The sequence below is a fragment of the Danio rerio genome, chromosome 6 (assembly GCF_052040795.2).
Source record: "Danio rerio strain M-AB ecotype USA chromosome 6, GRCz13ab, whole genome shotgun sequence".
NCBI classification, from domain to species: domain Eukaryota; kingdom Metazoa; phylum Chordata; class Actinopteri; order Cypriniformes; family Danionidae; genus Danio; species Danio rerio.
The window spans coordinates 10152227-10164702 of NC_141026.1; the positions used below are offsets into that span (position 1 = coordinate 10152227).

The 12476-nt window shown below is 37.2% G+C and overlaps 1 protein-coding gene across 2 annotated transcripts in view; it reads left to right on the forward strand.

Annotated features, from left to right (window-relative positions):
• The first annotated feature begins 4214 nt into the window (after positions 1 to 4214).
• kalrnb (kalirin RhoGEF kinase b) overlaps positions 4215 to 12476 on the forward strand; it is a 172171-nt gene continuing 163909 nt past the window's right edge. The window contains exons 1-2 of one of the 2 annotated variants that reach the window (XM_087256077.1): positions 4215 to 4470; positions 6088 to 6185. Coding sequence is in view for 1 of the 2 variants with exons in the window: in NM_001327989.2 (NP_001314918.2) it covers positions 8116 to 8185 (70 nt within the window). In the remaining variant the exon portion in view is untranslated. 2 annotated transcript variants of the gene reach the window in all.

Genomic DNA, 12476 nt, shown 5'->3' on the forward strand with positions numbered 1-12476 from the left:
TGGTCACAGGCACTGTCAATCATATGAACACCAGCCACTCGTTTACTCAGATTTGGCTAACGCCCACTAAATCTTCAAACGCTGGAAAGGCGTTTCTATGGAAATGGATTGGTAATTTTTCGCGGTTTATTCCCGCGTGTAAATTAATATATTTTAATGGGTCTAAAAAACATTTATTGGTTGCATCAAATAAAATTTTGAAAAGCGATTTTATGTAGATATCATATTTAAAATAAAGCGCCTAAATTAACTAAATTAACTTGCACTAATATTTTTTAAGAATTAAATGTCAAAATCTGTATGAAATGTTGCATTATACTTGAGGATAACAGCAAATACACTCACCGACCACTTTATAAGGTACACCTTACTAGTAAGGGTTGGACTCCTTTTTGCCTTCAGAATTGCCTTAATCCTTTGTGGCATAGATTTAACAAGGTACTGGAAATATTCCACAGAACTTTTGGTCCATACTGACATGATAGCATCATGCTGAACTAGTGATACAAGGCAGGATGGATCCATGCTTTCATTTTGTGGATACCAATTTCTGACCCTACCATCTGAATGTCGCAACAGAAATCGAGACTCATAAAACGTGGCAACGTTTTTCAATCCTCTATTGTCCAATTTGGTGAGCCTGCATTTGCAAATTGTAGCCTCAGTTTCATGTTCTTAGATGTGGTCTTCTGATGCTGTAGCCCACCTGCCTCAAGGTTGAACGTGTTGTGTGTTCAGAGATGCTCTTCTTTATACCTCGCTTGTAACGAGTGGTTATTTGAGTGACTGTTGCCTTTCTATCAGTTCCAACCAGTCTGGCCATTCTCCTCTTACCCCTGGCATCAACAGGGCCTTTGCACCCACAGAACAGCCACTTACTGGATATTTTCTCTTTTTTTGGACCACTCTCTGTAAACCATAGAGATGGCTGTGCATGAAAATCCCAGTACATAATCAGTTTCTGAAATACTCAGACCAGCCAGTCTGGCACCAACAACGATGCCACTTTCAAAGTCACTCAAGCTCAGTTTGAACTGCAGCAGATTGTCTTGACCATGTCTACACGCCTAAATGTATTAAGTTGCTGTCATGCGATTGGCTGAAAAGAAATGAGCGTTAATAAGCAGGACAGAAGTTCCTAATAAAGTAGCCGGTGAGTGTATTTATGTATTAATGGAACAACATAGCCTACCATGCAAAAAACAAAATAAACAATCATAATGCATTATATTATATTTTCAATTATTACAAACGTTTTGCTGAGAAATTAGTAAAACCTGATAGTCTGAAGCATAGTGGCGAAGTATAAATAGCCTATTAATTAAATAATTAAGATGATAGTATTTTGGGACTGTGCCAAGCCAATAAATGAATGTTGTTCTAAATTTTACTGACATTTTGGGGGGTGTAAACTATTAATAAACCAAATGACATTTTACTGGGAGTAGTCTGTCATTGCAAAAATGATTTATTAATATATTTTAAGTTCTGCAGAAATGCAAATGAAAACAAAAATTAATTTACGGTAAGCATTTTTGTCAATAGCAAATGTGTCATAATTAAAATTATAATTAGTCCAATCAGCATAAGTGCAAGTCTACTATATGTTTATCCACACTGCTGACCACAATGTATTCTGAACACCTTACATCCAGTCCTCTGACACAACAAGAAAGTGGAAACCCTTGAATGCTATCTTTGACTGGGATGATTATTACCTCCTTTGTAACGGGTAGATGAGGTTTCCGCCTGTTCTCTTCCTCTGGTTATCCCATTAAATGCACATCCCAAACACAATTTACTGCAGCTGATGTAATCAGACACCCTTAAAATCCTATAATCTGTGATGGACCAAATAATAGAGGTTTTCAAAAGGAAAAGGTGACCAAAAAACCTTCATAATCATAATTTAGTCATTATGTGGTACATTTTCTGTTTAGAATCTATTATCTATGCCTAGCTTACATCTGTAAAAGCATGTTTTACTATTTATGTAACATTCATTCATTAATTTATTTTCTTTTCGGCTTAGTCCCTTTATTAATCCAGGGTCACCACAGCGGAATGAACCGCCAACTTATCCAGCTAGTTTTTATGCAGCAGATGCCCTTTAAGCCGCAACCCATCTCTGAGAAAACAGGTCTTTTAGTCTCGGCTAATGGGCTGATGATCTGAATTAGGTGTGTTTGGTTAATGAGACATGGAAAATGAGCAGAGCTGGTGGTCATGGTTGAGAAAAATTGCACTAGTCTAATTTAATTGATAAATTCTGTTATTCTATGCACCGTACAGTTTTTCAGAAAAGTCTGTTTTGGTCCATGGACTGTTTTTTGAAATTGAATGTTAGATTGCTGTTTCTTACTACTGTCAAATTTACCAGCCATTTTTGAGTGAAAATCATTTCTTCACCAATTTTGTCACTGTTGTTTATGCACTCCCTCTCAGGCAGCAGCTAATTGTAATCTAGAACTTAATTATCTGTCATGCACAGAAAAAATGTGGTTAGAAAATATAAATAGTATATGTTCCTGCACAACCAGAGAGTCTGAAACTCATTTATAGGGTCACATTTCTAGGACCTGCCACATTTCCATGTTGTTCCTGATTTGTGGTTGGGTTTGGTGGGCGGTGTGGGGTAAGGCCAAATAATAAGGGGGCCTAAGGTGATACTGCAGCCTCCCAGTTGTGCAGAAGCACTCTTCTTGAAATTTCCAGTGCAAGATTCACAAATCCAGTATGGCAAGCAGAGGGTTTATCTAAATCAGTGAGCTGAATACTTGGACAATAAGCGTCAGAGTATTATTCATTGCACTTGTTGTGAATGAAGAAGATTTCATTCCTTCCAACATGATCTCAAGAATTCAATTTTTTTTGATTATGAATGATTGTTGACTTCATTTCGCCATCTCAGCACATTGAATAAATCTACATAAACTGAAGGGAAGTTGTTCAGCGTTGCCCACTTCTGCTCTGATGGATTTTTGGAGCGATGTTGATTAGTCCTTTGTGCTATACAGAAGATAATACAGATAAATAATCTGATAGTTCAAGTACTATGATCAAGACAAATGATTTCAGTACTAAAATACTCTGCTTTTGCTTAATTCAGTTTAATTTAGTTATATTTGCTTAATTTAGTTTTATACAGAATGAAAAAAATGATCAAAAACTCTTGTAAATAATTAATAAATAATTATCATCATCATCAATTATCATAAAAGTAAAACCTAACATATATGTTTTTTATATTAAATAATAACCACAAATTACCTGTGGTTTTGCTACACTAGTAAATGGTTATAGAAATGGCAGTAATTTTGTATAAACATGATTTAAAATAAGATGGCTAATTTTATTAACAGAAACCAAAAATTCTGTCATTATTTACTCACCCTTTACTCGTTCCAAACCTGTTTGGGTTATTTTTATCTCTCTTGAGCACAAAAGAAGATATTTTCAAGAAAGCTGAAAACCTGCAACCACATGGACTTCCATAGTATTTATTTTTCCTATGAAAGTTGATGGTTAGGTTTAGCTTTCTTTAAAATATCTTCTTTTGTGCACAGCAGAGAAAATAATCTCATAACAACTGAGGGAGACTAGTACATTTAAATTTTAGTTGAACCTTTTAATGCCACAATCTGAGGCCTCTTTCAAACCACTTTTCCTCAAGATGGCGGCATTTCACAATCTTTCTGACACAATTTCCATCAGGTTGCCCAGACCCTTTAAGAAAATAATATTTATCATGCACAGAATTTAAGTTATGCGCGTGAATGATTTACCATAATCTTAAAAATCTGCTAGGCACACTGTGATAATACAATCATTCAGCATGTCGACGTTTGTTTTCGCAGATGTTGATTTCACCCAGTGAAACATCTGAATCACAGGAAGACTAAATTTCCTGGTTAGAGTCGACAGGGCTATTTAACTTCCAGAAACAACACAATTGTGTCCACGTTCAAGCATACTTTTGATTTTTAAATAAACATTCTCATTCTCATTCAAGGGGGTGTGGTGATTGACAGCAATGCTGCTTGTGCATTTTAACCAAACTAAACTACATTTATACAGCTAGAGTTATTTCTTCTGGTATTAAACTGTGAATTTAACATCGTAAATATTCTGTATATTACTATAAAAATACTAAGGATTTTAAAATATGAGTTCTGAATCCGATCCTCTTATTTGATTGGCTGAGGTAGCCAGGCGGGACATTTCATTGTTTGTGTCGCTAAGGGAGCTAGCTGTTAGCAGTTTCCCCCCTAGTTTTTATTTTCACCTTAGTTTTGTGTTTTTTTACTTATACCCAAGAGTTATTATTTATTTATTCATTTAAGTTAGACTTACGAACGTTAATTGTTTTAACTTTGACGGTTAATAAAGCTGTTTCTGGCCTGGCGGTAAAACGTTGTAGCAGGAGCTATAACATACGTCTGTTGATGGACATCATGACAAGTTTAGCAGGTACATGGCTATTCTGCAGCAGGAAACAACCTGACAGATCTGAAATTGTGCAAGTAAAGCTGTTATTGAAGACTCACCACCAGTGACTCATGATAAGACAAACAAATGTTAAATTTAACTTAAGTAAGTTAACTTATTTTTTAATTGGTAAATGTATTGCTTTTAACATTACATTAAGAAGATAGGTTCCTTTAAATATTAAAATATATAAATATACTTTAAATAATTAAAATAAGTTTTATATATAAATAACCTAATTTGTAAATTACTTTTCAAAAATGCTAGGGCTCCATACCTCAAATTCCTTAGGGCCCCAAAATCAGTAAGTCTGCTGCCCCTAGTTGTAAACACACTTTAAAAAAAATGCTTGGTTGTCATAAGCTAACCTTGGGTCAAAAAACAACAACCTCATTTTCTCACCTTTTAACCCAATTGTTGGGTTTGTCCCATTAGGTTACAACAACCCAGCAACCCAGTACTACAAAATTCACATTAAGATGCTGTAAGTAAGCATAAATAAACATAATGCAATTAATCTAATGGTGAAGAAAGTCTTGAAAATGTTTCATCAAAATCTGCCATTTTACTTCGGCTCTGGAATGCCGGTCAATCTGTGATGACATCATTTTGATGGGTTTGATAAAATATTACTTAGCCACGCCTCTCCAACCTTTAGTTTGCTGCAAGTGACAGATGAGAGGAGGAGTGCAAAAATAAAAACCCACCTTGTACCAGGCCTGTAGCCAGTCTGGTGAAAGGGGTGGTTCTTATTTTCTTAAAAAGTGGACTTTTTTGCCGTTATTCGCCTTAATTTCTATTTAATTAAATAATTCAATTTAAGCACTTTTTGCTGGATTAGCTTGTCAGATGGTCACGCTTTTTTATGTACTAAAGAAATATGAAAACAGACTTATTTTTAAAATCCAAATTTATATATCATTGGATAAAAAAATAGGAATCTCTTAAAGTTTTAAATGAAAAACATAGCCTTTTAAATTAAATTAAAAATAGCCAAAGTAGTACTGAATGTAAATTTAAACGGGACGCTTTTCGTGCTTCTCACCTTTTTTTGGTCTTTTGTTTTTCAAAAATAAGGTCCAATATTTAGAATAAAAGTTAGTTGTAAAATGTTTTCTCTATTTGACATCAAACAGTGAAACTTTTCTTGTGTCTAACTCTGATCGATCTGATGAACTCTGATCTTAAAACCTTTTTCGATGGGTTATTTTGATAGTTCATGATGGCATAACAATCAAAATAGGTGTGGGACCCTTCATGTGTGGGACAAATTTTGTACCTTTTGTACCTTTGTGAAAGTCTGCAGCAAGTTACGGTTGACGCTGACTTAAAAGTTAGCAGTTAGCTATTTTAGAAAATAAATTGAAACCTGAAGCATTCCAACCCGTACATAACACTGCAGCTGAAAGTGTTGAATTAAATGTAACAAGGTTCACGTGAACAAAATGTAGGCTACAAGAAAACAGCAAACAGTATGTGATTGTGTTGATTAGAAAAATTTGTATTAATTAAGATGTAAGGGAAGAAACACCAAAATACAGTGATGCTAAAATATCTAATTCCTGCTAAGTAGTGTATCAATGCCCCCATTTTTCCTAGTTTTCTCCCTTTGGAATGGAATCAGAGGGCAGATTTCTACGTGAAGTCCACTTCGAAGTCCACTAATGATCAATTGGAATGCACCTACAATAGTAAGGGTAAGACAAACTCAACATTATTACAGTAGCTGTTAGGAACTGTCGGATGCTGCTGGGTCAACAGCTCTGTTTAACCAAGCTGTGATATGAGTGAAACATTATTCGTTATTTTCTTTTAAAGGGGAGGAGTTACTCGGCTAATGCTTTAGACCAGGGGTCACCAATCTTAGTCCTGAAGGGTCAGTATCCCTGCAGAGTTTAACTCCAACTTGCCTCAACACACCTGCCTGGAAGTTTCAGGTATACCTATTAAGACCTTGATTAGCTTAAGCTGCGGTCACACTAGAGTTTGTGCATGTGAAATTCTGTTGTACGGTGCTGCGTAAAGGGGCAGGATTAAACAAGATGATTAGACATTTTAAAAAGCAAGCGATTGCTCCATATTTAAAATTTTGTCCTGAGAGGTCATGTTTTGATCATCGGTTGGTCTCACGCCGTCACATGATGCAATTTCACAGGTCAGAGTTCACCAAGCTTGAACTTTGCAACGCAGCAAACTGCGAAACTTGTTGCAGCTTGCGTTTCCAGTCTGACACATTCGCGTGCTTATAAATGGAAGTCTATGATGAGAAATGTCCAGTGTGACCGCAGCTTTATTCAGGTGTGTTTGGTTAGGGTTGGAGCTAGACTCTGCAGGACACTGGCACAGAACAAGTTTGGTGACCCCTAGACCTGTTTCAGTTTAAAACAATAAAATACTCAACACATCAGACAAAGTTGCTCATATGGGGATATCTCAGAAGACCTTTAATTCTGAGGACGAGTTACATACTGCAGCTTTAAAGAAATCACTTGGAGCAGAGTTTTCTCTCAGCAGCCAAGAGAGAATGGGAAATGGAAAACCTGGAACTGGAGCTGGACAGTAATTACAGTAAGCTTTCACTTTTTTAGCAAAGAGGTAAATCTTTGGACTTTATTCCGCTCCTTTTATGGATTCCAGACAGAAGATTTAGTTCATTACAAAAAAAAGATAAATTGAAATGTCTAATAATGAAAAATATTGAATATTTTATAATATTAATTATTTATACATTTTTAGTTGGCAAGAAAGGTAACTTAATGCATAAAAAGCTAAATCATATTGCTAAAATGTAATTTCTATTATTAAATCAATAACACTTTCAACAATAATCTTGTAATATTAGTTTTGGACAATTAAGTGGATTTTGACAAAACAAACGTCTACGAAGAAATTGTGCTTTGTAAAAGGTTCCAAAGCATCCTAACAGACCACGATTCACTGATTCTAATTAGTAAGCATCCCTTAAACAGGACCGTATGGTGATGGTAGGGGTTCTCCGGCCTCTTGAAAATACACACACCCCATTATTAAGAAGCGCTTGAGCGCATCAGGAGGACAGATTGGTCCAGTTCTCCAGGCTGCAGCACAAGAAAGAACCTGTCTCGCGTTAGGACGACAGTCTGTATCTCCAGCAGCAGCAGTCGTTGCATTAGCTGCATTGATTCATCTGTAATAGTGGGCGCTCATTGTGGGAGGCAATTTGCGGCTCGCTCGTTCGGTCAGTGTGTAGGGGAGCTGCCATTATATCCGCTGGCTTGTGCGAGAGACATCGAACGGATGGAGGAATATACTACGGGTGGAGGAGCAACGAATGAATAAGGGATTTTACGAGACCTGCATTAACCTTGCACGCGCGTTTTCTTTTTTACGGCTCTCTCTATCGGGGTTCCCCCAGCAGTTGTCTTGCAGAGGCGGTAGGCTTTAAACAATAGCGCCCGGCGGAGCGTTGGATACAGTATCGCTGAGCACAGAACCATCATCATCATCATCATCACCATTCACTACTACGAGCGTTCACCAATGGAGACGGCCACGCGCTCCAGTGTTCTTCACACATAGATTGCAAAGATCCGTAGGTGTAAAATCTGACCATCCTCACAACCGTCATCAGTGGAGACATAACCTGCAATGATGAATTCTGCCGAGGCTGCCGAGGAAGGACCCACCGATCCAGATACGGAGCCGTTTTTCAAAACAGGTAGGCTTTTGTTACAATGGATGTTAGTGAGTTTATTTTACTCCCCGTGTGCATCCATTTGTACGTGCACTTTGGTTGCATTAGCACTGGGGTGCACAGCATTAGAAGCTGGCAGATGTGTGCTATTATGTCTGAATGGCATAATTTAATGGTGATATGCATCACACCCTTCGCATACATGGTAGAGTCTGCAATGCATTTGTGTGATAAAACTGCCGTGTTCCTCAAAAGCCAGCGTGCATTGCTTTTTTTGCACGTTCAACGCCCTTACATTGTGATTCTGGGTTATTGTGCACAAGAGCAAGGAGGGATCCCCCTGTAAATAGGATTCTACCTCACCTGTCACTTTTTCTCACACCTTCAACACATTCTCTAATTACGTTACTATCACCTCTGGACGCGCCGGGGATCGCGCTGCGCGGCGCCGCGGCGGGCGCGGGAGTGGCTCAGTCTTTTGTCGGTCGTGACATTGATTCATGTTTCAGAGCTTGGAGCCTGTTGATTCACACAAACACTAGACAGTCTCAATACTGTACTACTTTTGCATTCATGTGACACAGAAAAAGCTCTTTAATATGGCCATGAGAGAGCAAAGAAGGGCTCCTCTGCATCCAGACGAGCCCCTGCTCATGCCCACCCCAAGACCTCCACCAGCTGTGATTTTATTTTTATTTACCAGACACTCACCAGTGCAGGAACTATGACACTTAAAACTGACCCACTTCTGCTTTGCCCGGCAACATAAGCCAATAATGCACAGCTTTGCATGTTCCATGTCTGTGTGCTGGAATGTGAACAAGCATCTGTGTATGTCATATCTGAGTATGCAGTGATGTATGGTGTGTGCGTGCAATGTTTTCTCAACACATGCATGTCAAGTGTCATTTGCATATGTCATTATGTGCCATATTTATTGTGAACATCATACAGTGTATTATATATTTCACTGTCAATGTTTAATATCTGCATATCTGTCTTTTTAAGTTTATAATTCTGACATGAACAGAGACAGCATTACGTGAACATCATGTGGAGGATTTATTGGATATTGTGACTAGATGTCTTTTCTCTGGTGAATATTTCTTAGAGTCGGCTCATTATATTTATAAATGCCAAAGGTACAGTTAATTTAACCTAAATTGACCCACATTTGTGAGTGCATGACTCTGTAGCAGGATAAATTATATGAGCAATGTTGCTAAAAGGAGCATAAAAACTGCTAAATGTACTCAAAATAAACTTCTTAAAGGCTTGAGAAGTGTATTGTGAGAACATTTAGCAGTTTTTATGGTATTTAAAATAATTAAACACAAATTAATTGTACAAAATTTCTGAAATTGTTATATATTTGTATATGGAATTTGAACAAAGAAAGAAAAACATGCAAGATGATTAACCTAAATGTATTATTCTCATTATAATTGTTTTATTATGAACATTTCATTATTTTTATTACATAAATGTATTTTGTTTTTCATTTTTTAAATGTATTTGTGAAATTACAGTCAAAAAGCCATCATTAAATTATGAGTTTACATGAGATGCAAGATCTCTAAATTTTTAAATTTATGTCTTGTTTTAAAAAAATCTGTATCAAAATTACTTATTCCACTGGGATATTAAATATATTTAAATATATACAAATTAATAGAGAAAACAAGATTTTGTAGGGAAATACTGGGAGATTTTTATTCTTGTCTTAACCATAAGTGAAGTTTATGTATAAATTTCGAGAGGATCACATGCTTATGATTGATCACGGCTGGTCCTGTATTAGCTAATGCATGATCCACCAATCGGGTGATTCTTAACTCATTATAAATAACCAGATTTTTCTTAGTTATCATCGTCTTGAAGAATCCCCCTTCCACCCCTACTTCTCCCTTTTTCTTGATAGGGTGGCATGGCGGCCCAATGGTTAGCACTGTTGCCTCATAGCAAGAACGTCACTCAAGTCCTTACATGTTCTCCCCATGCTCGCGTGGGTTTTCCCCGGGTTCTCTGGTTTCCTCCCACCATCTAAAGACATGCTACATTGGTGAATTCATTGATTGATTCATTCATTTTCTTTTCGGTTTAGTCCCTTTATTAATCCTAATTACAGTGTAATGAACCGCCAACTTATTCAGCATGTTTTTACGCAGCGGATGTCCTTCCAGCTGCAACATATTTCTGGGAAACATCCATACACACTCATTCACACTCATACACTATGGACAATTTAGCCTACCCAATTCACCTGTACTGCATTCTTTGGACTGTGGGGGAAACCGGAACACCTGGAGGAAACCCACGCGAACGCAGGGAGAACATGCAAACTCCACACAGAAATGCAAACTGACCCAGCCGAGGCTTGAACCAGCAACCTTCTTGCTGTGAGGCGACAGCATTACCTACTCTGCCACTGTGATAGGTGAATTGACCAAACCAAATTAGCACCATAGATGACTCCTCAATCAGCAGTATATCTCCATAGCAGTCCCTAATTTGCCATTAGCCATAAATAAGCAGGGGAGTTCTCGAGACCTACCTGTCTTATGAGCTCAGTAATCTCTCTTGGGACAGTATGCCAAACACGCTTTATAATCAATCATTAGTTAAGTGTGAACTCTTAAAAGTGATTTAATTGTGACTTAATTTTAAATTTCTTATTTAATTTTGTCAAGTAAATGCATTTTATTTAAAAAATATGCTAGTACTAGAAGACAAGACTAAAAGACTGAGAGAGAAAACTTGGTTTATACAATTTTAATTCAGGACTTTTTTTTATATTATACAACATACAAAACCAGAGTTGGAAATTTGTGCAATATGACTTTTGACTCAAAAACTTCTAGTTACTCAAATAAAGCCCTCAAGACAAATATTTCCAGTCAGTCCCTCTGAAATCTCGGTTAGCAGGAGGTGTGTGCACAGGGCCGATTCTCAATGTCCTCGCCATGTGATTTGTCTAATGATGAGATTCTCCGGCACGTCCCTCCTACACCTCCTCCGTGTTATCCAACATATTCATTGTCTAATAGCCTCTGTATTTCTGGTTTCATCATCGGATTAACATGATCACACTGGGTGGGATAATCATATCCACAGGATTGGACGTCTGGGAGTCAGGTTGTCTCTCGTCCACAAGGATGCCATACTCTGTGAGTGGGCATCAGAGACAGACACCGCTGTGCCAATGTGGGAGATCTCGGTCACTGTGTAGACTGAGTGTCTCATTCATGCACAGAGTCCTTGAAGACACTTTACTGGGGTCTTGTCAGCAGAATGAGATTGGATGTTGGTTTATGAACATCAATCAGCTCTTGACATCTTTAAAGAGTCCGCTTGATTCGATAGACAAACAGATAAAAGACAGACTCAGATAGATACTGTAGATAACAATAGACAGAAATATGATAGATAGACAGACAGATAGACAGATATACACACGGACAAACTATTTATAAACAGACAATAGGTAGATAGAATGGCAGGCAGACAGACATAGATAGATAAATAGATAGACAGACAGACAGAAAGATGGAAAGACAGACAGACAGGCAAATAGATAGATAGATAGATAGATAGATAGATAGATAGATAGATAGACAGACAGACAGACAGACAGACAGACAGACAGACAGACAGACAGACAGATCAATATACATACAGATAGATAGATAGGTAGATAGATAGATAGATAGATAGATAGATAGATAGATAGATAGATAGATAGATAGATAGATAGATAGATAGATAGATAGATAGATGAATGGATAGATGGATAGATAGATAGATAGATAGATAGATAGATAGATAGATAGATAGATAGATAGATAGATAGAAAGACAAACAGACAATAGATGGATGGACAGACAGACAGACAGATAGATAGACTGGCAGACAGACAGACAGAAAGACAAACAGACACTAGATAGATGGACGGACGAATAGATAGATAGACAGGCAGATAGAAAGACAGATAGATATATAGACAGACGAATGGATGGACGGACTGACAGATGGACATATAGATAGACAGGCAGATGGAAAGACAGACAGACAGATAGACAGACAGACAGATAGATAGATAGTTAGATAGATAGATAGATAGATAGATAGATAGATAGATAGATAGATAGATAGATAGATAGATAGATAGATAGATAGATAGACATACAGACTGATAGATATATAGATAGATAGACAGACAGACAGACAGACTGATAAGATATATAGATAGACAGACAGACAGATAGATAGATAGATAGATAGATAGATAGATAGATAGATAGATAGATAGATAGAT